Source organism: Chrysochloris asiatica, unplaced genomic scaffold (genome assembly GCF_000296735.1).
Source record: "Chrysochloris asiatica unplaced genomic scaffold, ChrAsi1.0 scaffold00054, whole genome shotgun sequence".
NCBI classification, from domain to species: domain Eukaryota; kingdom Metazoa; phylum Chordata; class Mammalia; order Afrosoricida; family Chrysochloridae; genus Chrysochloris; species Chrysochloris asiatica.
The window spans coordinates 1,427,643-1,455,328 of NW_006408572.1; the positions used below are offsets into that span (position 1 = coordinate 1,427,643).

At 41.6% G+C, this 27,686-nt stretch overlaps 1 protein-coding gene across 2 annotated transcripts in view; it reads left to right on the top strand.

Moving 5' to 3' along the window:
- Positions 1-27,686, top strand: part of VPS53 (vacuolar protein sorting 53 homolog (S. cerevisiae)) — a 186,502-nt gene that overhangs the window by 72,505 nt on the left and 86,311 nt on the right. For both annotated transcript variants that reach the window (XM_006863219.1, XM_006863218.1), the window contains exons 8-12: positions 2,822-2,900; positions 6,308-6,451; positions 6,899-7,041; positions 9,031-9,172; positions 23,984-24,085. In XM_006863219.1, coding sequence (XP_006863281.1) covers positions 2,822-2,900; positions 6,308-6,451; positions 6,899-7,041; positions 9,031-9,172; positions 23,984-24,085 — 610 coding nt within the window. The remainder of the gene's footprint in view (positions 1-2,821; positions 2,901-6,307; positions 6,452-6,898; positions 7,042-9,030; positions 9,173-23,983; positions 24,086-27,686) is intronic.

Sequence of the window (27,686 nt, forward strand, 5' to 3'; positions counted from 1 at the left end):
TTTTGACCTTTTCCTTCTTTCTTGTCTTCTTAATGACTTTTTGCTTTCTTCATGTATGATGTTCTTGATGTCATCCCATAACTTTTCTGATCTTCCATCTTTAGTGTTTAATGTATCAAATGTGTTCTTCAGGTGATGTCTAAATTCAGGTGGGATATATTCAAGGTCATATTTTGGCTCTCGTGGAGTTGTTTTCATTTTCTTCAGCTTCAATTTAAGTTTGCATATGAGTAATTGATGGTCTGTTCCACAGTCTGCCCCTGGCCTTGTCATCCAGTAGTAGCAAGGAAGAAAAGCCAGGTGATCTGCTTGAACCAAGATTACAGCCAAGAAAACCCTATAGAACAGTTGTAGTCTGTAACATGTGGGGTCACCATGAATCAGAATTGATTTACAGCAATGGGTTACCTGCTTCTTGATGTTGTTTTTAATTGTATTCTTGTTGTATTATAGACTGATGTTCATAAGAATGGCTAGGAAATCTTAGTGGTTCAGTGCATGTATGTGTCCTACTAATAGAGTCACAGTTGGTCTCTCTTTTCACACATTTAGTTCTTTGAAGTGAGATTTAAAGGAGTGAGAGAGGCCAAAGATATACTGCTTTCTAACATCATGTTTAGGTAGTTTCCCAGAAGATGCATGGAATTGTGGTTTGGGTTGATAGATACCATTTCTGTAATGTATATAAGGGAATTTATTACTATTTCATCTGAGTCCTTGATAATACATTTCAAAACTAAGCTTGGAAACTTTTATGTGCTGCCGAAACTTACTCTTCGGCTTCAACATTAATCAGACTTGTAGCCACCAGTAAAGATGGATGCAGTTGCCAAGAGAGCCATGCTGTTGGATGTGTGTTGCAGAGTACTCAGCACTGGGGAGGACACTGAAGGTCATCTAGTGCACGCCTCTCCTCACCTTCTCATGTAACAGAAGTGACTTATTGATGATTACATGGAGCGCAATAGGGGCATAGCACAGTCTACAATATTTCCCAATAGGTGACTCTGAAGACAGACTAAGGGGGTTTACAAATCAGAATCTGGTACATCACTGCCTCTTTTGTACTCTGGAAGTTCCACTTCCCATCGTAGACTCTGTTGGCCTTTTTAAGCACCTCTTCAGAGCCAGCAAGAATATTGAATTAGGAACTGGCCGGGGTGGCTGGATGACAAGCAGGGCTGGGGCCATCAACGTCGTTGAGCTACTCAGGCACCCTGAGAATAGAGCTGTGCTGGTGCCTTAGAAAGGAGTTGGTGCTCAGTGTGCCTCCAAGAAGAGGGTAGGGTCAGAGGGGCTCGAGCCTCTGGAAGCCCCAAGAGAGTCCCAGGATGCTCTGAGGTACTTGTTCTTTCCTCTCCTGTTAAGAGTTCACACTCAAAGAATGTTTCCCACCGCTTGTTGGGTAACTCTAGACTTGGGTGTGTATGTGTGTGTTATCAATCCAGTAATAACCTTATCTTGGTCATTTCTGGCCTCCTTATAAAAATCCTGGCTTCTGAAGATATTAGTAGCTGTAAACCACTTATGAGAGTGATTTAAAAGTTTTGAAGATAGTGAAAAAACCCTGGAAAGTATTTGGAATAAGGCATAATTAGAGCTATGCCACAGGAATAAGAAGACTGTTTGGGGTCCTGCCTATCCCCTCATTTAAAAAAATCCTAGCAGTTTGCCAAGAACTGCCTGGGAGCCAAAGAAATTGTGGTTTTGAGCTGTTCACTATTTCTGCTTTGTAAAGTGAATTCCAAAGGAACAGGGTGGAGACTAAGAAAGGAAACATATTATTTTAGGGTGTTTTTAGCAAAGATAAAGTATTCGCTTCAGGCTCAGGGTAGCTGAACAAGGCCTCAGCACCCTCTCTAGCTCTGTGAGATTGGCCATGGACTAGGCTACCACAGACACCAGCAACCAGTGGAAGGGGTGATTGGTTACCTGAACTGTTTCTCCTCTTTCATTCAAGCCAACAAATAATACATACACAACCCATGGTTAATTCTGACCTCCCTGGCTACCTTGTTTTCATTGTAACGCAACTTCAGATTCACCGTTTTGTGAGTTAAAGAAATCTTCATTCAGTGGACTTTATGCTAAGTGAGCAATTCATTTATCCTTTAGATCTTTTTCTTTTTACTTTAGAAAACATTCTTTGTGTTCATGTGTTCATCATCAGGACGTTCATCATATGTTCCTGATGTTAATTTCTAGATTGAAAAAAGAGAAACCTGAAACAATATGGAGCCCTCAAAAATTTAGTTTCAGAAACCCGGTGGAGGGTCACCGTGCGTAGGAGTCACCTTGATGGCAGTGGGTTGGGCTTGGTTTCTCATTTTTCTACTCTAACGAGTGGGCAAGCAGTTATACCAATAATCCACAATATGTGTATATTTGATGTGGGTGTTACTATATAGCATTTCCCCACTGCATAACTACCATCCAGTAGCCTAGAATCTTAGGGATAGAATATCCATCCTGAGAGAGTAAATCAGACCATCCTGGTCATCAATCTGAAACTAACTAGTATGTTGTTGTTGTTAAGTGACGTCAAGTCAGTTCTGACCCATAGGAACCCTGTATTTGGTTTCCAGGGAGCGACTGGTGAGCTTGAACTGCCAACCTTGTGGTTCTAACCGATTTTGCAGTCCAGCGCATTAATCCACCGTGCCATCCCAGGACTCCACTAATGAGTATGTGACCTCTCTTATCTAGACACATGCTTCACCTTCCCTAGACGTCAGCAGTCCAGACATCTATAAATCTGAGCATAATTACTACAGGGATTTGGAAGACATTTAAGGCCATGCTATTTTTCTTTTCTTTACAGAGTGAAGGCTGCCCAGACCGAGTTAGGACAGCAAATCCTGGCAGATTTTGAAGAAGCATTTCCTTCCCAGGGAACCAAGGTATCTATTGTGCATTTTCCTGTCAGTCTTTAGATATTATTCTAAATCCATATTCCTACAGTGATTATGATGGAGCCTGCTGGGGCAGTGGTTAAGGTGCCTGATAACTAACCCGAAAGTCCCAGGTTTGAGCCCGTCTGCATCCATAAAGATTACAGTCTCGGAAACTCTCTAGGGCGGTTCTACTCTGTCCTAGACAGCTTCTGTGCGTCGAAGTCGACTGGACAGCACTGGGTTTGGTTTTGAAGTTGAGAGCAACTGTTCATTTATTATTCCAAAAGTGTTTGCTGGCAGTCACAAGTCTGTTTGCTCCAGGTTCAGGGTCATGAGACCATCCTGGATTTAAACTGTATCCCAGAAGCAATGTCGATTCTTCATCTGCCTCCTTGAGCATCAAAAAGTGAGGCTTTGTTTTGGTTTAATGCAGTGTATGTCAAATTTACTATCTTGTCTGCCCTGTAAATTCTTTTTTTCCTCACAACTGTGTTAAAAAAATAAAATAAATCTTCAAGCCGCAATAGTTCTTTTAGGGTTGTTACATAACCTACTGGTAGAAAGGACAACTGGGAGGAGCGTCCCTGGGCTTATGTAACTCTCAGAGTGACACAGCTAGGGACTTCACATTTAATGATCAGACTCCTGTTCTTTGGAGTCACTGCCCTTGTTTGGTCGCATAGCTGTTTGTGTTGTGTCTGCGAAGCCTGCAGTATTTCTCCTGTGAGCTATTGGTTACACTTCTCATGTAACCCACGTTCCCTTACTTGGCTGTCCTGTGCTTGGGGGAACTGCTTGTAGCTCCAGCCTTCACACTGAAGCAGATGCAATCTTAATGCTTTGCATGTGTTGGGGGTGGGAAGAACCTGCAAGATCCCTGTTTTCTCTTCTTTGCTCTATTTCAAGAGAAAGGATTGTTGAAGTCAGAATTGAGCGGAAGCGCATGTGGGCAGACAGCCCTTGTCACTGCACTTGGTGGGTGGAGGTGGGGGAGCTAGGCTGGTTTATGGAGCCAAGGGAAGTTGCCTGGAGCGGGTCTATAATTCAATAACTGGAAATATCCTAATCATTTTTCTTTGTGCACCATAAAAGAAACTTCGGAAGTAGATAGGAGTGGTTGCCCCAGCTTTTGCAGATCCAGAATTTTCTATAGGAAGCCTCCTCTGGATTTGTTTGAATGTCTTCAGATCCTGTGCTTGTTCTCCACTAGCCAGGTAGTTTATTTGGAAAGCAGCTTTCTTTGAGGACTTCATATTTCATATTTATCTGATAGAACCGCTGGAATTTGCTGTAGAAAAGGCATTATTTCTGTTTACCACATGAGGAAAATGAAGGGCGGAAACAGAAAAAGAGATTGTCAGGGTTTCCACAAATCTTAAGCACTACTCTTTTTAGTTCAAACCTGCTTTACTCTGCTGCCCCATTCCATTTTTAGAAGTTCCTGAAAGATATGGATGAAACCAGTTTAATTAGTTAGAAAAGATGAACCATGTCCTACTTTCTATCCTTTCCTCAGATTCTATCAGCCAGATGAATTGAAAAGAGTTTTCTTTAGCAACTTTCCTTGTTTTTCTCTGGTTCTGTGACATAGTGTTGTTGTTTTTAAAAAGTTTTTATGTTTTTCCTTTTTGAAGGTAATTGACTTTTTCTCAAAGGCCACCACATTGCTATTCCTATTTCCTCAAAGGAAATCAAGATACTGAAAACGGAATTATCCATATGAAAAGATCGGATCCCACAGGCTTTGGCTTCTGTTCCTCCTGTATCCTATCTAGCACTTTGATCCCTTAGTAAAAGCAGAGCACGTAGTGTGCTCAGCAGACGCATACCAGTTGCTCCACAAGGAGCAAGTCTGCATTGTTAACAATGTAGGTCTCAGGCAACTGACGTAACACTTAGAAAACCCTTGAACTTCAGTTGAGATGAATCGACTTGTACAGAATTGACAGAAGATAATAATAATAATAAATCATTACAATTTGGAAGCATCTCATTTATGACCCATTCTTTTTTATTTATCACTGAGTCATCCCACCAACACTAATAGCTATTTAGGCAAGCCAAGATTCACTTTTTTTTTTTTTTTTTTAAGGTTTTTATTGTGGATTGAGTGAAAGTTTTCAGGGCACATCATCGGTTTCACATTCAAACATTCATATACCTTGTTTCATTACATTGATTATAATCCCCTCCACATAACCATCAGTTAACAGAGTTTCTCTATATCCTCTTTAGCTTTTTTTGGGGGGGAAAACTTTGCCTTTTTGGAATTTACAGTCTCGGCTTTTAGGGAAGGTTTTTACATTTATCTGTGGGTATCCAGGGCTCATGTATGGAATTACTAACCAGCATGACTGAATAATCAGATAAGGGACATTTTGCTATGTCTGCTAGGTGGCTAAAGTCTGATCCTCAGAGCCTATGGTTTGGACGGTCAGCAACGCTTGGGCCCACGGGGACTTGAACTCCTGACCGGGTCTGCACGGTCTGCATCAGATTCCCCCTTATTTATTATTTGTTTAAGGGATGCTGCCTGTCTTAGGCGGTCAGTGTGAATTCCTCAGTCTTACCCGTCATCGAAACTCATTGCAGCATGGCAATGGCTCTGTCTTAGGTTGCCGAGGTTCCACGTGATCCTTGCCCGTCTCTGGCCACACGTCCACCATAAACAGACACCATCCGAAGAAGGCAGGGAGGAAGGAGACCAGCTGGGGAACCCACACACAAGATGTGCCAGACCCAAGATTCACTTTTAAGTGTTCTTTAACATAGTCCACTCAGCCAACCATGTTCCGTCACTGGTTTACTATAAAGCAAAGAGCAGCAAGACTGAACTGCTTTCTCTAAGAACAAAGACCTTGCCATAGTAAGGTTTCAGTTCAAGAGGCCAGTACCGTGTTGTTTTTTGTTGGGCTGCCTATCTGGGTGGTTGATTACCAGTGAAACAAGTCTGGTGGTTTGGAACCTGGTTTTTGGTTTTAAAGGTCACCACACTGACACAACTGTCTGATGAAAGGCAGAAATCCTGGAGATTGGAGTCGGGACAGTAGCATGTGTGGAGTGAGACTGGTGTCATTTCTGATTTCCAGAACGCTTCCACAAAATGCTTTTGGTTTGGGTGGGTATTCAGAGAGCACAATTCCCCATGATTCTTGCTGGTCCTGTTTTCCAAACTGTCTCATCGCTGATTCACAGGCTAGCTTCCATGTTGGCTACTGGAAGACTGGCTTAATGGTTCATTCACCGAGGTGTAAGTAACTAAAACAGTCATCTAGAGTTGAAAGGATGAGTGTCAGGGGAGTGGGAGTAGTACTAACACAGAGAGAGAAACAAGAAGCAGCAGCTGTCAGAGGCCAGGAGATTTAAAGGTTATTTCTGGCTTTTGAACTGCTGTGTGTTGTTTGTTTTACCAGAGGCCTGGAGGACCCAGCAATGTCCTAAGAGATGCATGTCTGGTGGCTAATATTCTGGACCCCAGAATCAAACAGGAAATCATAAAAAAGTTTATTAAACAGCATCTGTCAGAGTATCTAGTACTTTTTCAAGAAAACCAAGATGTAAGTATTAACCAAATGAAATCAGCTATTCCAATTGACGTTTTCTGTAAAAACAAATGCTCTTAGTCTTCTGATTTATTTCTGTGTTAGTAGGTGTTACTGCCTAAGACTGTTGCTCGTTGAGCCCTGTATCCTAGGAGTTGACCACACTCTACTCATTCTTAAGTATTTTGGAGGCACTGGCCTTTTAGAGAAATGAATGAAAGCTATAGATCTTCTCCCTATAAAAATACACCTATCCATACAACTTTCCATGTAGTTTCAGGAAATTGCAGGTCCCTCAAGCCTATACGTGTAATTCAGGTTAATAGCCTCTGAATCAGATTTTTGAAAACAGAAAGAAATGGAGAGGTTAGTTGGTTTTGGTTCTCTGTTTTTGCTTGCTTCCTTAAAAAGCCAAGACTGCTTGTAAGCCCTGGCATGGTTTTTGTTCCTTATCTTAATCAGGTTGCTTGGTTGGACAAAATCGATAGACGCTATGCCTGGATAAAGCGCCAGCTTGTGGACTACGAGGAGAAATATGGCCGCATGTTTCCACGTGAGTGGTACATGACCGAGAGGATTGCAGTAGAATTTTGTCATGTCACAAGGTAGTTTTCAACTCTCTTCTGGTTCTGGGGTTAATTTTATTTGAAAAATCAATTCCTAAGTCTCAAGTGGTAGTCCTATGGATTGTGTACAGCTTCCCAATGCTGGCAAGTGATTAGTTGATTGTTGTTGTTGTATGCCGTAGATTCTGACTCATAGCAACCTTGTATAGAGTTTCTGAGGAGCAGCTGGTAGATTTGAGCTACTGACTTTGTGGTTAGCAGTCCACCAGGACTCCAAATGATTGATAGATAGCACCTTCATTTCCATAGTTTACCCTCTGCTCCCCTCTTTGCTCCAGGACTCTGCTTTTTTGTAGCCCTTACCTAGAATAGCTTTCCTTCCGTTTCATCGACTCAAGACTCATCAACCAGATCCATCACCCCTATACTTCCCGTATATTTGTATTACATATAGAACTTTGTGTGATGCATATATCCATCAACATTTTATTTTTCTGACTTGAATCTACTTTAATGATGTAGTAGAGCGCAGGAAATATGCAAGTACTTCAGACCCTAGGTTAAGCGCAAAATCCAGAAGTCTTATGTCTAAGCATAACTCAAGCATAATTCATAAAGGTCATCTTCCTAAAGGTCACAGAGAGTACAGCAGTTGCATTCTTTAAATGCTTTTGGGGATTTAAATGTCTAAGATGATACTGGTTAAGGAACTCATTTGCTATCACAGTTTAGGTAACTGTGTGTATGTGTAGAAAAACACCCAGGTAACAGTTTTCTCACCATTCTCACTCCTGCCCCTGTCATTTTATCACCATTAGTTTAGACTCTGACCCTTAGCGTTCTGACTGTGCTTTAGCATTACTGTTGGCATTCCAGTCTCATATAGCTAATTCTTCAGTAGCACACCATACGGAAGGCAGCTATTCTTTATTGAACTAAATAAGTTGTTTAGTTTAAAGACGACTTCATGAAGTAGTTTAAACTTCCAGGCTCAACAGTTGCTTCCAGGCAATTGATTTGGGGGTCCCTCTAGTCTCAATGTGTCCCTTAATCTGACGTCTAAGAGTAGATAACCTTTTGCTACTGATTGAAGTCAATTATGATTGTCTCACTTTCTAAGCTTTGATTAGCATAAAAGGGCGTGAACTCCTTGAGAAATTGTCACCTCATTCCCTTTAGCCTACAGTCCATCAAACTTGCAAACTAACTCTGTGAAAAATGAAGCCCGCAGGAGACTGGAAGTATTCTAAAGCCAACAAGTCCCTGTAAGCGTCAGTACCTGCTATTGTGTTTCAGTTAATGGCAGTATTGTGCCAAGCTTTCATTGTTAGAATTTTGGCTAAAATCCCATAGATACACAATAATCAAATAAACTCAGAGGCTCTTTGTTTGCTTTTGTCGTATATTTGTGTGGGAAGATGATGATAAGTTTGTACTTAGTCTAGAACGCACATGTGCCTGCCCCCCTAAGAACTTACTTTCTGAAACTTGGGTGAATTGTACATAAATTCCCAGGCAGTGCCTCCCTATGTGTATGTATGTCACTGTTCACCTGGGGAGTTTGCAGCACTTATCAATTGTTACCGAGCTCTCTGGAAATGGAGGGCTTTGTAATTCAGTAATTAATGCCTTGTGAAATTATACAGAATGTATGCATTTTATAAAGCACTGGAGGTTTCACACACATTATCATATTATTGAAAGGCTTAATGGTCTCAAAATAGTTGTAGCTATGTAAACTAATGTTCAGAAGCCTTGATTTTTTTGACTTGTGGATGATTTTACCTTACTTTTCTTATTTGGGTTGCATATTTGTATTCCCCAAGTATTAGACTAAGCTGGTGACAGACCTCAGGGTTTGAAATGACCAGTATACATGGGGGCTTCAAAAAGTTCATTTTTCCATGAACTCTTTGACGCTCCCTTGTACATCAATTTTTCTGAATATGAGCTAAAACCATTTTCTTCATCTTGTTTTGAATGAGTCATCAGCTGTGTGACAACATTCTTAACCTTTTTGTTTTGAAGGACAGAACTTGCCAAGATTATGCGTACCAGAGCTAAAGAAATTGAGGTGAAATTACTTCTTTTTGCTATTCAGAGAACAACTAACTTTGAGGGATTTCTTGCGAAACGCTTTTCCGGCTGTACCCTGACAGACGGCACCCTGGTAAGAGCCCCTCGAGGGAGGGAGGCTAGTACATGGACTTCTCTTCAGCCTTTCCCGGTATGCTGATTCCATCCAGTGAAACGGGCGCTTAATCCCCTAGTCCAGGAATTTCTTTGAACTGATGTAAAAAGTCATGATCTAGAGTAGTTTGTATGGATTTACAGTGTGTCTCTTGTGGAGTGCTTGGTGTTTACAGAATGTCCTAACATCATTTTACCATATTGGCTCCAGTTTGTTGTTGTTAAGTGCCGTTGAGTCGGTTCCAACCCACAGCCACCAGGTATAGGTATAGTGTTTCCGAGGAGCAGCTGGTGAGCTTGAACTGTCGGCCTTGCAGTTCAAACGGCTTTGCTGTGTGTAGCATTAACCCACAGCGCCACACCAGAGACTAGTAATTTTGTGAGTTACAGAGTCCTCACATATTTCTTTATCAACTGCAAGTACGTTAGCTCACTTCTCCACAGACTTCTCCAAACTTCCGAACGTCTTTAATTCAGCTTCTTCCTCCAGACCATTCTTTGTTCTAATTGTCATTCTAAGTACTGAAAATGGCTACTCCATACCCGTCCAGGATTGTTCCTTAAAGGTTCATTTCTAAAAAGGCAGCAGAATCCCTATGGCCTCTTCAGTAAGACTGGTCAGGTCTTGAGAGACTTGGTTCACTTGAAGCCCTGCTGTGGAAGACATGAAGGTCATGTGTCTCGTGGTTGGGGATTGTTAACAATTTCTCAAGTAAAACTCCTTCAGTTTTACTCTGAAACATTTGGAGTACCTGTCATCACTGAACCGTGGGCTGAGAGAGGCCAGACCTTCTTCACCTGCAGCCTCCCAGCTCCAGTGGCAGGGACCTGATGGATTAGCCATGGCCACTGGCCATGCTCCCAATAGACAGCACCAGGAAGAAGCTCCAACTGGCCTGACTCCCATTCAGGCCGCTGGGCTCCCCACCTATAGAGTTGCTGCCTCTTGGCCCCTTGCCTCCTCCCAATACTGCTTTGCTAATAGTATATCTGTTTGTTTTTTTTTAATGTTTTATTGTGAATTATATGATAGTTTACGTGAGAGAACTTTAGTTTTACATTCACTCCATCGTATATCATTTCATTGCCATGGTTCCAATCCCCTCCATGCGTCATCCACTGACCAAAGGGCATATCCCAGAAACCCGCCCTTTACACTCCCTCCCTCCCCCACCCCCCCAGTCCCTCTCCCTCTCTGGATCCAAAGTCCCCAGCCGCTTCATCACTCCACGTCATCATCTCTGTCTCCATCCCAGGCATCTCTGCTTCTCTAGATAGGGTCCCGCTCTTGGCTTTTCTCTATTAATGGTCCTAGAGACCGCCGCTCCTAGACTGGAGAAATAATCACTTCCTTCCTTGCTACAAAACGTCTACCTCTGCGTTTCCAACCCTCATAATCAGTCCCAATAACTGTTATTCACTACAGTATCACGAGTTACCCATCTGTATTTCATTTCATCAGCTCCGCCTAGACAGATTGGATAGTACTCACTGGTGATTCTGCCTTTCTCCATGCCCCCTAGCTCTAGGTCCCCTCTTGAAAGCTTGTAAGCCAGTCGCTTCTTACCTTTGTAGTTACCCCCCCTCCCAATTTGGGTATCCAGTATCCAAGTTGCCCATCTCTGTCTACTCTGTATGTGGAGGGGGTGGGAATGTTTCTTGCTGTAAGGATTTGTTGCTTCTTTTGAGATACTGCATTTGTAGGTATAGGTCAAGTTCATCAGATTGTGTCAACTCAATCTTTTTTTTTTTTTTTCCCTTTTCTTTCTTTTCTTGGTTGAGCTCTGATCATCTAGTCATCCGGTCCAGGTCACGTGGGTACCATCTGCAAGTGTGGGCATTCTTGTGCACATGCCCTCTCTTCCCATCAGCCGGTAGTTCCACTCTCCACTCGAGTCCTCCGTGGCCACGCCATTGACTCTGGGCCCAGGAGTACTATATGTGTTTTTGAAAATCTGTTTTGGCCACCATTTTGTTTCAAGGTACCAGGCTAAACTACTAAATGAGTCAAGGTACATCTTGACAACTTTTTGACATGATGTCAATTTGACATGCCAATTTCATAGAAAAATACAGTAAATACCAACAAAGGAGGCACATTTGACCAGAGACCCTTCCTTGTTCACCCCTCATTTGACCTCTTCCCCAACCACTTCACTGTAACATTTAGAAGCTTCAAATCCTGGTGGTGCTGTGGGTTAGGCATTGGGCTGCTAACCTCAAGGTTGAGGATTCAAATTCACTGGCCAACTCCGCAGGTGAGAGATAAGACTGCCTGCTCCTGTGAAGATTTACATTCTAGGAAACCCTGTATCGGCTCACTGTTGTTCAGAACTGATGGTAGTGGGTTTGGTTTTTGGTTTAAACCCTTGGTAAGTTTCTTAGGTGCTGAAAACTGTTGGCACTTGCGTACTGACCTAAAAGTTGGCTGTTTGAACCCATTCAAAAGTACCATGGGACGAAGGGCCTAGTGATCTGCTTCCATTAAGATTATAGCCAAGAAAATCCTATGGAACAGTTCTCCTCCTAACCATATGGAGTCACTGTGAGTTGACATCAGCTTGTCTGTAAGGAACTAACTAAGCTCTTGGTAACTTACTTGAGAGTGAACCGAGGGTAAGTTCAGAGTGACAGGCTTACCTGGAAAGATTTGCCACAACTCAGCTCCTTCTAATTGATCAGGGTGATGCACTGTCTTTGCTGCTTTTTAAGAGATGAGACTGATACCTGATAGAACTTTTGACTGAAAGAGCCTTAAGGACAAAGTTTGTTGTTTTTTTTAAAAAATTCTACTAGCCCACGCAAGTATAAGTCCAGTGTTGTAACTGTTACTTGAAGAAGTGAGCTGCCAGTGCTTGTTGCCAACTGCCTAAACTTCTGACCCTTTAAGAGGGATTTAAAATTGTTGTAAATTAAAATGCCTTGGAATTAAAAGCAAATGTCTGGATGTGAGTTAAGTGTACCCACACGCATTATTAGCGACGTGATGATTAGATTCGAGGTGACTAAGTCTTCTGTTGAAAGCGGAGTAGAGTGAGGTTGGTTTTTACAACTGGTTTGCCAGATTTGGTCAATTTTTATCATGTTTTAAATGAAATTAAAATTTTTCCCATTTCGTACAGCTGGCTTTCCCTCCTCTGGGTCATTGAATAAGTGACCTTTCTGCATAGAATGTTTCTTTGGCTTATAAGGGTCATTTTAATATACATTTATACAGCTTCGTTTTTTAAATTACATCATAAATATAGACACTAAAGGGGATTTTCAGCCATGCAGTTTGAGCAGAAGCGGTTTGAGTAAAAGGCTCACAATTTACAAAAGCCCACACAGGGAGTCTCACCCTGCACCTCAGCCCTCCAGCAATACAACACTTGCACTTGGGAGACTATGTCAGAGGGAGAGTTTGAGCGGAGCTGGGTATCTGCAGTTCTGCAGCCTTGGGGATCTTGAAAAAGGAAACTGCTTTAGTTCCCTTGCATGTTTGATATGCCTTACTGATAAGCATACCTTACGGATGCTTCTTGTTTTAGTTGTCATCGAGTTAGCCCATTCCCGGCGACCCCATGCACAGCAGAATGATGCTGCCTAATCCTCTACTACCTTCAGGGCCATGGCACCGAGTTGGAGAGTATTCTCCTATGATCCATAGGTTTTTCATTGGCAAATTTTTGGAAGTAAATCCCCTTAGTCTGAAAGCTTGCTGAAATGGTATTTGAAATATCATTTGCTTAGCTTCCAGCATCAGGATTATTGTTGTTAAGTGCTATGGAGTTGGTTCTGATCCATAGTGACCCTGTATAGGGTTTGCAAGTAGTGGCTGGTGATTTTAAACCACTAACCTTTTGGTTCAAACCGACCTTTCGGTTGAGTGCTTATGCTACAGTGCTGCACCATGACTCCCATCATAGCAATATGAAAACCACCACAGTTCAACAAATTGACAGAAGGTTACTGATGCTAAAGGAATGTATTGCTCCATTTGAATAGTGTTTAAGGGGAGATTAACTTTTATTTGTCTATTTTGAGAAGAAGGTAATCCAGCTGAAGATAGGAAATTTACATGCAAGAATGGAGAAGTAGAAAGAGCTGTCTATTTTCTCACAATCAGAGATGAGGATTTGGGGGTATGGTGATCTTTCTATACATTTTATACAGTTAAAATTGTACTTCTTAAATGCATTTTTTCCACTGATTTATTTTGTTTTTAAATTGAGATGTAGCTCATAACAAACATAGCAAAAAAGTCACCATTTTAAAGTGCACAATTCAATGTTTTTCATATATTCATAAAGTTGTGCAACCATTACCAATTCCAGAATATTTCCATCACCCTGAAAAGAAACCATTGTAAGAGGTTACTCCCAACCTTTCCCCACCCTCAGCTTCTGGCAAAAATTAATCTGTTTTTGGACTCTTATGTCTTTACTTCTTGTGGACATTTCATATAATGGTGATCATACAATATGAAGCATTTTTGACTAGCTTTTTTCTACTTAGCATAATGTTTTCATGTGTATTCATGTTTTAGCATGTGTCAATACATCACTTCTTTTATAGCCAAATAGCACTATACTGTATGGTTATATCACATTTTGTTTGTTCATCAGTTGATGAACATTTATTTGAGTTGTTTCTGCTTTTTCACTATTGTGAATAATGTTGCTATGACCATTCGTGTACACGTTTTGTGTGAACATATGAGGGGCTTCAAAAAGTTCATAGAAAATTCATTATCTTATAATTCCATTTTCTCATGAACCTGTGATTCAGAAAATTTTCACCTTCCATCAGAGAGACCCATGTTCAGCATCCGTTCAGTGTATCTCATGCGTAGCCACAACCCATCCATCTGTCAGTGGAGCGGTCTGTTTTTCTGATGCTGAGACAGAATACTAAGACAGACTAGGAAGAAAGGCTCGTTGATTTACTTCTGAACATCACTGAGGACCCTATGGATCACAATGGCCCAATTTGTAAGCAATCATGGGAATAACTCAGGACCAGGCTACCTGTTGTTCTTTTGTGCATGAGTTTGCCATGAGTTGGGGATGACTTGGTAGCAGGTAACAGTAGTACCTTGTACCAAAGAGAGGAATTGCTGAGTCATATGGTAATGCCATGTTTGACATTTTGAGTAATTATCAGACTGTCTTCCAAAGTGGCTATACCATTTTATGTTCTCACCAGCAGTATATGAGGATTTTGATTTCTCAATCCTGGCCAACACTTGTTATTTTTCTTTTGTTCCTAATGGTTGTAAGGTAGTACCTCAATGTGGTTTTGATTTGTATTTACCTAATTGTGGCTCTGTGGGCTAATGCTCTGGACTGCAAAGTCAATTTGAACCACAAAGTCAGTGGTTCAAGCTTACCAGCTGCTCCTCAGAAACCCTATACAGGGTTGCTCTGGGTCGAAATTGTGTTGACAGCACTTAACAACATCAACGACTAATGATGTTAAACACTTTTCATGTCCTTATTGGCCATTTTCATATATCTTCTTTGGAGAACTAGACAGTTCAAATCCTTTATCCATTACGAATCCCCAAAACTTTATAGTGTACATAGCAGTTTAGATTTCCATTCAACAGTTTCTCAACACAGATTGTTCAGTGACCAATAACATTGCTTACATTCTTCATAATGTGTGAACATTCTCATTTCCATTCCTGTTGTTCCCTTTCCATTCATCTAGTTTTCTTGTCCCCTTACCATCTCCTCTTTGTTTTAAAGTAATAGTTGACTATTTGACCTCATATACAAGGGGACTTCAAAAAGTTCATGGAAAATGGAATTAAAATGTAAAAATAAAAAATGTAAACTTTATTTCTCAGCATAAGCTCCATCAAGATGAAGACACTTTTCCAAGAGATGATACCAGCAATTTAGGCCATTTCTAAAGGACGGAGAGTCCTGGACCTTTAGCCATGTCAGTACAGCCTTTTTTACATTATTGTTACTGTTTTGCCAGCTAGTTGGATCTGAATCAGACGACCCTGTAGTGGTTTCCAGTGAGTGGCTGGCGGGTTTGAACCACCAGCCTTGTGGTTTAATCCAACCTTGTGGTCCAGTGCATATCTTGCAGTGCCACAGAAAAATGGGTGCCCTTTAAAGATTTATTTAAATTAGGAAACCAAAAGAAGTCATAATGAATCAAATCAGGACTTTAAGGTGGATGCCTAATAATTTTCCATTTAAACTCTTGCAAAACTGCCCTGGTTTGATGAGAGGAATTGACAGGAGCCTTGTTGTGGTGGAGGAGAGCTCTCTGGTGAGGCTTCCTGGCATTTTTCTGCTAAAGCTTTGGCTAACTGTCTCAAAACACTCAACTAATAAGCAAATGTTATCGTTCTTTGTCCCTCTAGAAAGCCAACAAGCAAAATGCCTCAGTCATCTCAAAACACTGTTGCCCTGACCTTTGCTCTTGACCAGTGTGTTTTTCTTTGACTGGACCGCTTCTAACTTTTGGTAGTCATTGCTTTGATCCTACTGGTAAAGCCATGTTTCATCTCTTGTTAAATGAAGTTCATTGGAGAAATGCTTTGGGAACTAGATCTCATTTGTTTAAAATTTACAATTTCCATTGGAAACTGTGCTCTTCTGTAGCTGATTTACAGTTTGGTACGCTTCAAGCAGAAAGTTTGCTCAACTTTGATTTTTCAGTCAGAATTGTGTAAGCCAAACCACTTGAGATGTCTATAGTGTTGGCTGCTATTTCTACTGTTAAGTCATTGGTCCTCTTCAATTAGGGCACAAATCATATTACTTTTTTCCTTGCAAATTGATATAGTCTGCCACTGCAGGCTTCATCTTCAACATTGTCTTGTCCCTTCTTAAAATGAGTTCACTATGTGTAAACTGCTGATTTCTCTGGGACATTGTTCCCATGAACTTTCTGTAAAGCATCAGTGACTTCATTCTTCCACTAAAGCTTCATAAATTTGATGAGTTTGTTTTTCCTTTAATTTTAGCACAATTCATGTTGCTCTGATAGGGGCGTTCTTCAAACTAGATCCTGTTCAGACATGTTATAACAAGTTGTTAATAGCCTTGACTCACAGCAACCCTGTTTGGGGTTTCCAAAGAGCAGCTGGTGGGTTTGAACCATTGATCTTGTGGTTATCAGTCCAGTCAGTGCTTATCCTACAGTGTCACAGTTAGTACACATTTATTGTGGCATAAAAAAAGAAAAATGAAATCCATGCATATATTTTTTTTTCATAATATGAATTTTCTATGAACTTTTGAAGACCCCTTGTAGATGATTTTTGAAAGGAGCATCTTATTCATGGGTGCTATTCCTTATTTTGTGTGTTGACTTTGTATCCTGTAATTTTGCTAAGTTCTAGAAGCTTTTTAGTAGATTTCTTGGGATTTTCTATTTATGGTGTTGTTAGGTGCTGTCGAGTAGGTACCGACTCATAGCAACTTTATGCACAACAATGCGCCAGTCTCCCAATCACTGCTATGCTTGAGTTCATTGTTGCTGCCACTGTGCCAGTCCAGTCCATCTTGTTGGGGGTCTTTCTCCGCTTTACCAAGTGTGATGTCCTTCTCCAGGGTACATGTGTATATATATGCAGTATCTTGTTATCTGTGGATAGAGTTAGTTTAATCTCTTTCTTTCCAATTTATACACTTTTAATTTCTTTTTATTGCCTTATTGTTCTGGCTAGGATTTCCAATACAATATTGAACAGAATGGTAAGAGTATACATACTTGTCTTAATTTTATTTTCAAGGGGAAAGTTCTCAGTCGAAATTTTCATTGAGTATAATGTTGGCTGGTGCTTTTCCATAAGTGCCCTTAATCATGTTGAAGAACTCCCTTTTTATTTCTATATCTCTGTCCATTTTCAAATTGAGTTGTCTTATTATTATTGAATTGTGAGAATTGTTTTTATATACTGTATAGTAGACCCTTATCAGGTATATGATTTTCAAACAGTTTCTTTTATTATGTGGGTGATTTTTTCACTTTCTTGATAGTATCCTTTGATGCACAAAAGATTTTCATTTTGATGAAGTCAAGTTTAGCCAGTAGTTTTTTCTTTTGGTTACTTGTATTTTTGGTGTCATATCCAAGAAACTATTGCCTAACTTAAGGTCACCAGGATCTAGTTTCGTCTAATAATTTTATAGTTTTAGTTTTTATAATTAGTTAGTTGATTCATTTTAAGTTAATTTTTGTACATGATGTATAAATATAATTGTGCAGCCTACTTTTCTTTATATGCTGTATCTTAAGTGCTTTCCTGGTCACTACAAAATATTTCTTTATGTATTGTTGTTGCTAGGTGCCATTTTGTTGGAACAGAACAAAGCACTGCCCAGTCTTGTGCCACTTCCATGTTGTTGCAGCCACCATGTCAGTTTATCTTGTTAAGGATCTCCCTCATTTTTACCAAGCATGATGTCTTTTAGGTACTTCCTTCACCCTACTCCTTACCTGCCAATAACATGTTTAAAGTTTGTGAGACAAAGTCTCACCATTTTGCTTCTAAGGAATATTCTGACTGGAATTCCTCTGAAGCAGATTTGCTTCTTCTTCTGGCAGTCTGTGGTATATTGAATATTGTTCACGAACACATAATTCAAATGCATCACATTCATTATATGGCCCAGACTTCTCCTTGTCGTTCTTGTTGAACCCTTAGGTATTTGACTTTTTTTTTTTTCCTTTCCATTTTTATAAATATCATTGCAATGAACATCTTTGTGAGCAAATTTTTGTTCAAGACTTTACATTATTTTTCTTAGAAGTAGAATTCCGGGGTTAAAAGATACAAGAGTTGTCACATTAAAGATAGTTTCTGTTTTATACTGCTTTCTGGATCTTTATTGACTCTTACGAATGCAGCCTGTTGGCCTCTCCCAGCACTTAGTCTTCGGATTTGGTTGATTAGGTGCCGTGGTGTTGGTTCCAACTCATAGTGATCCTATATGATGTTTCCAAGACTGTAAATCTTTTTGGAAACAGAAAGCCTCATCTTTCTCCTGTGGAATGGCTGGTAGTTTTGAACTACTGACCTTGAGGTTAACAGTGCAACTTGTAACCACTATGCTACCAGAGCTCCTTTGTCTTGATGTTAGTGATAGATTATTAAATTCAAACGAGTCAGTCACTCTTTGTTCTATGATATTTCATGGTACTAATATACTGATGCTTAATAGAATGGAGTGACTCTGCCAAGTCAAAAAGGCAAAATGATCTGAGTAAACTGGAGAAACAGTACAGATACCTGTCTGTTCAAGACAGGGGAAATACTAGAGTGGAAAACTGTTAAGGAAAATGCTAATTATGTTACATATTTTCTGCTAGAATTTTTTTTTTTTTAATTCTGAGAGCAATATATGCTTCAACTCCAAGAGTGTTGGAAATGTTTGCTCACATAAGCACTTGTATACAAATGTTTATAGCAGTATTATTCTTAATAGTCCCAAAGTGAAAACAACCTAAATGCCCATCAACTGATGATAAATGAACAAAGTGAGGTCTATCCTTACCATGGAAAATTACTTGTTCATTAATATAAATGCAGCATCAGCACACACTGTAACATGGAAGAACCATGAAAGCATTGTGCTGTATGAAATAAGCCAGTCACAAAAGGCTGTATATATTGTATGATTTGTTTATCTGAAAAACCCAGAGTAGGCAAATCCATAGCGATAATCTCAGATTAGTGGTTGTCAGGGGCTGGGGGGTGGGACAAAATGGAGAGTGACTGCTAACAGGTGTCAGATTTCTTTTTGAATGGAGAAAATGTTCTAGAATGAGTGGTGATGGCTGTGTAACTTTGTGAATATGATAAAAACCACTGCACTGAACACTTAAAAATGATGAGTTATGTGGTATAGGAATTGTATATAGCTCCATTTTAAAGATTAAGGATGCTAGAAACTTCTGTATGAGTTTAGTTATAGATCTTCTCTTCAAATATTCTATCTATAAAATAAAAGAATAATTAATACATGTTTGTTAAGCGGTCAGCAGAGTAACGTCTTTTAAAAGAAAGTTCTCTCCTTCCAGGATTACTCCAAACTTTTCTCCTCAGAGGTCTCTGCTATTTAATAGTCAGGAGAAAATTTTTTAGATCCTCTGTGCCAGAAGCGTACATGCATAGTCACATAGGTGTATTCTTTTGTTTACAGAAAATGGAAACACTTTACTGTTTTTGAGGCAGATTCTATTCATGGCTTCCTATTTAGCCATTATTTATTCACAGATGTTTTTCAGGCTCTGTCTTTCTTTGTACAGGGTACTGCTAGTCCTTGGGGAAAGACGCAGAAATTGAAGCAGACAGGTGCTTATGGTCTAGTAGGAGAAAGAGGCCCATACATCATTGTCCCAATATGAGCTGCAACATAGTAGCAGCAGGAGAGTGATCCCAGGAAAATGAAACACCCAGAGTGCAGAGCTCTGTGCTTAAACCCTGAAGATCCGCAAAAGCCTCTATGTCGTCTCTGGGAGGATAAATCAGGACTTGAGATAGAGTAGAATTTTTATAGACTGAGAAATGCAGAAATTGTAGAACTTTCATCTCATAACTGAAAGCTTTCTTTCCCTAGGGAAAGAAAAAAAAGATTCGTTTGAAATTTCAGAGTTGCTTCGTTGATCATTTGAAGTGTCCCGCTGGAGCCTCAGGAAGGTTGTGTGCAGGCAGCCCCTAGTGTGGACGTGCTGCTGACTAAAGCCCCATTCCCTGTCTGTCATAAGTTAGACCTCGGGCTTCCTGTGGCCCTGATGGTTGTAGAGGCATCGGGAATCCCATGTGATTCACTCCATAGCAATGAACTTGCTATCTGAAGGCTTTTACCTTTCGGTATGAATGTGACATCAGCTGTTATCATAACAAAAAGAATGAATTCTTTTCAAATTGGAAAGCTGTTCATTTTGAGGGGCAAGTTTCTGATTTCATCTAGTAGCCTTGATGCTCATAGAATATTTGAGTTGTTTAAAATCTAAGCTCAAGCTTGTCATTCTAGATGGTCTACACCAGCTGCAGGGCAGGAGGGAGAGGTGTGCTACGGTTGACTCTGGCAACAGGGCCCTTTTTACACAGAAGGCCCAGTTGTGCATGGGGTGGCTCTCTGCCAAAATGTATTCTTACATTACAGCAGATGAATCAGAGCAGGAAATGTCACCCTCTAAATGGCGGGAATATGTATCTGTACCATAGGTTTTTGTCATGTAACATTTACCAACAGACTAGTGCCGTGTGCAGTACTTGGAGCTCTTCGCTGTAGACTCGGGGAAAAGGGCGCTTAGTGTGTCTTTGACTTGTAATTTGGTGTGCCCATTGCTTTCCTTTCTGGAGAGAGACCCCCAAAGGGACAATCATAGCAGGTTGTGGTGGTTAAAAGGAATACTTGTTGCAAGACTTAGTAGTCCTGTGCCCTCACTTCTTTTCCTATTGACAGTTGCTTTATTAAGAGAGAGGCAGCCCATCAATTCTGCCTTACTGACTTGCCCAGCCCTGTAAATACTAACACAGGCTGCCACTTACTGAGCTTTTCCGTATATGTGGAGCTCATACTTTATGTAGATGATCTCATTTAACCCTCCTGACAGCCCTAAGGCAGCCATTAACATCCCTTCACATTGCAGTGGGGAGAACTGTGGTTCGGAGAAGATAAGCAACATTCCCACCTGGCAGAGCCTGGGCTCAAACCTGAGTTTGTCAGATCCAGAGCTTGGACTCTCCTGTTACTCTAGAGTGGCCCATCTCAGGTAATAACAACACCAGCCACACAGTTGTTCAAGTCCAAAGTAGAGTAGTCCTTATCTCCCTTCTTTCCTTCACCCTTCACTTCTGTACTTCTCTCTCAGTCTAAGTGCTGGGTTACCTCGGCACCACCTTAGTCCAGTCCACCTCAGCTCTTGCCTGGAACACTGAGCCACCTCCTCTTCAACTGGTCTTGCTTCCCTTAGAGTCCATTGTCCCCCTGGTAGTGGAATCATATTTTTTAAAATCTAAGCTAGATCATATCACTTCCCTCTTTAAGCACCCCCAGAGACTGCCCAGTTGCAGTTAGAATTAAGTCCAACCTTTAACGGGGACCAGTGACTGGACTTCTCCTGCCTCGCTTACCTCATGACCCCCTTGTTTGTGTTGCACCCACATTGTCCTTGGTTCTGTCCCTCAAACTCGCCCGACTCATTCTGACCTTTCCACTGCCAATAGTGCTGTTCCCTTGATCTTCCTGAGTAGCTCCGTCATGTCATCCGGGGCTCTGTGCAGGAGTCGCCTCCTCAAGGAGGCGCTGTCTGTTTGCCTTTTAAAAAATCACTTCCTCATCCTCACCCCCAGCCTTTCCCAGTTCCTGAATGTATTTCCTTTGTAGTGTGTTCCTCTCTTATTTGTCTTATTCAGTATTGTATCCCTAGTGCCCAGAGAGTAGGTTCTCAGGACATAATGCTTGAAAGAGTGGCAAACATATGCTATTCCTTTGACTAGAAAGTTCTGGGTGCGTATCCTGCCCCCCTTCACATACTTAACTCCAGCATGTCCTTCAGTTCTGTCCCAAATGTTACTTCCTTTGGAAAGCTTTCAATGACTCCCTGTTGTATGTTTTCTGCTTTTCCTTAAGAGCCTGTATGACCTATTTATGTGGTTACGTGATTAAAGCCTGTCTCCCCTACCAGACTGTAATCTCCCTGAGGACAGCTGGTTTGTCCATTGCCTTACTCCCAGTGCCTGGCATATCCATTCATTGAATACGTGGATGGAGAAATGAATCACAGTACTTTTAGAGCTTGTGCCCCAACTGAGTAAGCAAGGAGTTGCATTAATATTCACAATGCCTCTCAGCCTTTTTTCAGCATGTTAATAGAGATAGACTCTGGAAATAGGGAAACCCTTGGGACTCTTCTGGCCCAGCACAGGTAGCCCTACTTCTTTTGCCCCAAATGTTGTGTCAGTGCTACCTTTCATGGTCTACAGCTCACTACCTATAGCCACTCATTTCTACCCGTGAGCGCAGAGCCCAGGAACACCTCAAATAAGTATCTTTTCTGAGTATATTCAGTAGCCTTTTCCAGGCTCCCCAGCAGCTAACTTATGAAATCTGTTGAGTAAGCAAGCTCTGAGTTGACATGAACCACTTTCTTACTCAGGTCCTCCTAGTGTTTCCCATCGTCTGGAAGCCTCACTGTCCACCTCAGTCCCAACATGGCTCAAACGTTCACTTGACACACAGGTCCCAAATTAGAAGTCCCTTCCTCTGGGAAGACTTCCCTGCCACATGCTCCCCTCCCGTTCTGTATGTCCCCTACCTAGGTACATATTAAAGCATTACAGTTGCCCATTTATTTGTCTTTCTCCCATTCGACTCCCTAATAGCAGAAACCAGGGTTGTCTTGTTCCCTATCCAGTCTCTTGCCTAGTGTGCGACAGGCGCTCACTATGAATGAAATCAAAAGGCCATTCAGGCCAATCAAGATGGGCTTGCCTTCAAGGAAGAACTATGAAGTTTACAGTTCTGTGCTCTGGATTATAGACAAAAGTCCCTGCCCAAATCAACCCCATTATAAGCCGTCTGCAATCAAGAGCTCCTTGAGAAAAGTCACTCCCTATCTCTCTCCAATGTGACCACTATTTCAAAATACACCATTGAGTAGGACCACAGGCCAGTGGGAAATGGAGCCAGGAGCCAGGGGATTTAGCTCCAACTTTGCTGCATTGGCCAAATAATTTAGCTTCTCCCAACCACAGCAGTCTCCTCTGCTGAATGAGGAAATAGTTACAGGACTCGGTGAAGGATCAGATGTGACAGTGTGTGAAATGTTAGAAGCAGCACACGGTACATGTGAGTGTCAGTGGCATCGGTGTTGATAATTCCAGTGTGAACAGAATTGAGGCAGCTCTTTGGAGTTCTTATTTTTGTTTTTTAAAAACCGATTTGACTTAGAGATACTGTTTATGCCTGGTTGCTGGGAGTTTTACCAGAGATGAAATTTCAAGGGTATGCAGGTTACGAGGGATTGGTTGGCACTAGGGATGAGGGGAAGGAGCAAGGGATGACTCTCTGGAGAAAAGAAGTCAAGTAGAGAGGGACTTCCTAAATGTATTTGTGATATTTTAGCATGCCAGCAGAAATAATCCCTCAACTAGGAGGGACAGCAGACGGCCTAATTCTTGGCCAAAATACTTGGATGCTATTACGTAGATCCGGCCTCCGTGTATGAAGAGTATCTTGTGATCACTACACTTAGCTTAATGTGACCATTAGTAGGACAGTGGCCTTGCAATGAGAAATCCCAGTGAGAAACAGCATGGTCTCATAGCCAAGCAAGCATTTCAAATTTAGGCACTTCAAACGCTGACTTCTTTGCCTGATTGGGTGCTGGGGTTGGGTGTGGAAGTCTCTATAAACTTAAAATTATTTTTAGAAAGCAGTATTTCTTTGAAACCCTGTTTCTAACCTCTAGTGGTCTTTTTAAAGATTGTTGGTGTTTTAGGGAGAGGAGGGGGTGTTATGGGAAAGGGAACCCACCAAACCTAAGTGTCATCAAAACAAAAATTTAAAATCATGAATTAGTGGCATTGGATTCCTGATGACTGGCTCAGTGGTGCATTTGGGAATCAGACTGGGTTCGATGATTCTGAATCTCCTGGTCCTTTGTAAATGTGGAAAGTCTGTTAATATCAAGTCAGTTAACTGAAGTTAAAAGTTTTGTTGACAAGCATTCAGTCATAGAAACATGATTTGGATTGGTGAGCTAAACCTTTTCCATCTATGGCTGAGTCTCCCAGGGTTGGTGATAACATCTCTCACCTTCTTAACAGAAGAAACTCGAGTCTCCACCCCCATCCACGAATCCTTTCCTGGAAGATGACCCAGCACCAGAGATGGATGAACTGGCGATGGAGAAAGGAGATTTAGACCAAGTAAGTCTGGGTTGTATTACCATGTGTAACCCACCTCAGAAAATGGGTCCACTTTCTTCAAATATAATCCTTTGGCTATTAACCACATTCAGAGATTACAACTTTGGTGGTCTTTCTAGAATGACTTTTTTGAACATGTATTTAGAAAATGGAGTGAAAGAGCTATTCGCTTTCCCTCCCCCACTTCTGAAGAGCGTAACCACCATTGGAGTTAGCAATATGCACAAGCTTAATTAACCAATCTGGTGGGACCTGCAGATTCTGCTCTGCCTCATTCATCATCTCCTGAACTTGTCAACTTAGCTTTTGGTCGCCCTCTCATCTGGGAGGGTGATGATGGGAAAGACAGAAAACTCCCTGGTGAAGTTAGCAGCACCGTACATTTGGAGAGGCCTCCACTCCATTGTAAACTGATCAGTCTGGGTCTGGAAGCCATTGGGCAGGCCTGGAAATGCCAAGGTGACCAATGGCCTATTTGGAGAGTTCCTTTTAAGAGCACACCAGCACTTTAATTTCCTTCTGATTTTTCTGTCCAACTCTACATTTCCTTCCCCTTTATCCGACAAAATGATGTTTTTGTTTCATTGCCATTTTATGACGAGAGAAGTTAGAGCAAATAAATCAGCACTTTCCCTTTTTGGATTAGTGATCCTCCTTTTTCAGTTTTCCACACTTGGATGCTGGAGGATGATTTCATGAAAATGAGGCTGGCTGAGAAGACCAGCTCTAGGAAGCACGTAGCCCTACACTCTGCAGCTAACTCCTTGCCCCTTGTATGGTCAGTTGCGTGATCCCAGGAACAGTTCTGAAATGATGTGATAAAGTGTGTATGGTCCACTGATGAAGACACTGTAATAATACCAACAGCTCAGAGTTCTATAGTGCTTTCCAGTTTTAAAAGTCTTGTTTGTGCCTTATTTTATTTTCACCATGTCTACCGCTCATTTTATAGGTTAAGAAATTGCAGTTCACTGAGATTAAGTGATTTGTCCAGGGTTGCACAACTTGTAGATAGAGGAACTAGGACTGGAAAGCAGGTGTAGAACTCAGAGACTAGAATGTTCTTTTTTTTCTTATACCAAGATGTCTCACTAAAAAGTAGAGGAGGTAGAAATGAATCCCATGAAAAAAACAGAATGAATACCGCTGAAGGACTAGCTTGAGACTTCTTCTCCTGGGGATCTGCGGGATTGCAGGAATGTGGTTGAAAGTTGTCATATAACTGGCTAGCATAGGGAAAGCAAAGATCTCTTCTAACCTACAGAAATGCATCCCTCACATTTGGGAGGGAGATTGGGACGAGGAGGAGGAAGAGTCTGGGCTGTCCTCCGTCCACGTGGTAGTGCCATAGACAGGGTTGGTCCTCATGTCTCCTGTGGCTGCCGCTGTCAGATCCAGAACTGTGCTGGTGAACACTCAGGTGTTTGTGGTGCTGCCAGGAAACCTGTCCCTCTGCTAGTCACCCCTGGACGTCAATAAGCTGGATTCTGATGATACATTCCTCTTCACCAAGGAAAATGTGATTTTCCTTTCTCATGGAACATTTTGTTCATTGTGGAAGCTTGAGGGGATTGTTGTAAAGACCTAGACCTGCACATTCTAAGTACACAGCGCACGGGCATCCTACCAATGCATGGCTAAAGCGATTGTGTGGAAGGTGGGAATGCTGGGCCATGGTCTGTCCTTAACCAACCATGTGACCTCAGAGATGTTATCTACTCTGTAAACTTCCCCTGTTTCTTCATCTGTCAAAATGGGCAAATGATTTCCAAAGTGCATTGCTTGCTGCCCCATCAGATGCCACTGTGGGAGTTAGGAGGAAGCTATAAGCCTGGGACTCTCTAAACAGAGCTATTATATTTTGAGAGCTTTCTATAATGGAGAAGGAGTTCTGGTATTACAGTGGTTAGGTGTTCAGCTGCTAACTGTGAAAGGTTGATGGTTCAAATCTACCAGTCACTTCTTAGGAGAAAGATGTGGCAGTCTGCTTCCGTAAAGACTTACAGCCCCGGAAGCCCTATGAGGCAGCTCTGCTCTGGATGCGGCAAAGGCAGACAGCAGCTTGAGCTGGAGTTCCAGCATCTATTACCCCACAGGAGGACAGAAGTTGGAATTGACTTGATGGAAGTGTCAGGAAAGGTATAGTGGACTTGTAGGTAAAATTTCTTTTGAACCAGGGGATTCAGGTCTGGTTTGGAAAAAAAAAAAAAAGGATTCAGAATCCCTGGATTGGATGATCCATCTCCAAGTCCCCCTCCAAGTCCTTGTTTGTGCTTGATGAGGAGGCAGCTCCTCCCCAGCGAGGGAGTCGGTAGCAGGCGCCCTGAGGGGCCGTGTGGAGATAACGCAGGATGCTAGTGGGGAACCCAGTTAGAGATGGTCAAGGCAGTAGCCCCTGGGTCACTCAACCCATCACGTTGCCCACAATCAGTGTGTAGTCGACCCTCAAGCTAAAAGCTGCTCACTATTGCAGTTTCGGGCTGGCTAGTGAGAAGCGAGAAGTATTTAGTTGGTGAAAGGGCTTGGACAGTTTCCAAGACGTTGCCAGCGATGAAAAATGGCATCTGAAAGGGGAATGAGAGTACTTAAATTATAAAAGAAAGGACGGAGAAGAAATAAGGAATTTCTGCTTTTAAAATGTACCCTTCTGGTGATCCGAGCAGTTAGATTTAATCTGTTTACATTGGATAGTAATAAAAGGAAATGGGACCAGCTGCAGACCTCCTTACTGTGACAACAGTAACCTTTTATTATTCCATCAAACTCCAGAAGGAAATAGCTTAACCAGCTGCAGCTTTTGGAGGGAATTTACACACTCAGCAATCCACCCTGGATGCTTCTGCTAAATGACTTAGTAGAGTCTTAGAGCTGAGAGTCAACACTTTGGGGACCTGGACTATGCAAAGGGAGACACCAGGTTGAGCTGAAATTCCATCACCTATTATCTAAACATGAGCACATTCATAAAGCAGCTTAGGTAGCAGGGAACCTTGTTGTAGTTGTGAAATGCCATGGAGTCAATTCCCACCCATAGCGACCCTGTATAGGGTTTCTGAGGAGCAGCTGGTGAGCTTGAACACCAACACCGGCCTTGCAGTTCAAACAAAGCAAGAAAAAAGGCAGACTTTGGGAAATCCCTCCCTTTGTGCCCTTTTTGCTTCCAGCTTATGCTAAAAGTGTTGTGAGAGGCCCTAGGAGCTATAATGTCTAGATCTGGTGGCCTCACCTCACTGCAGAAGAGTGGATAGTAGGGGGCAGAGGCAGGGTGAAATGGAGCCATTTGCTGAATGCCAGATTCGGAGAGGTTGAGGGAGTTCATCATGCTCAGGACCATTTTTAAAAATCACTTAGATTTTTTATTTTGTGCTCACTGAATAAGCCCTTCTGACTTACTTAACCATAGAATTGTCTCTTTTATACATACCTAAAAGGGAAAACCTAAGTCAAATAGGTTATATTATTTGTAAAACATCCTATTCAGAATCCAGGTCTTCTAAACCACTTATTGTTAACTTTATATTCCAAAACCTTGATAGATACACGAGAAGTTACAAAAGTAGTACAGAGTGGTCCTGTGTATCCCTATCCCAAGTGATCCCAG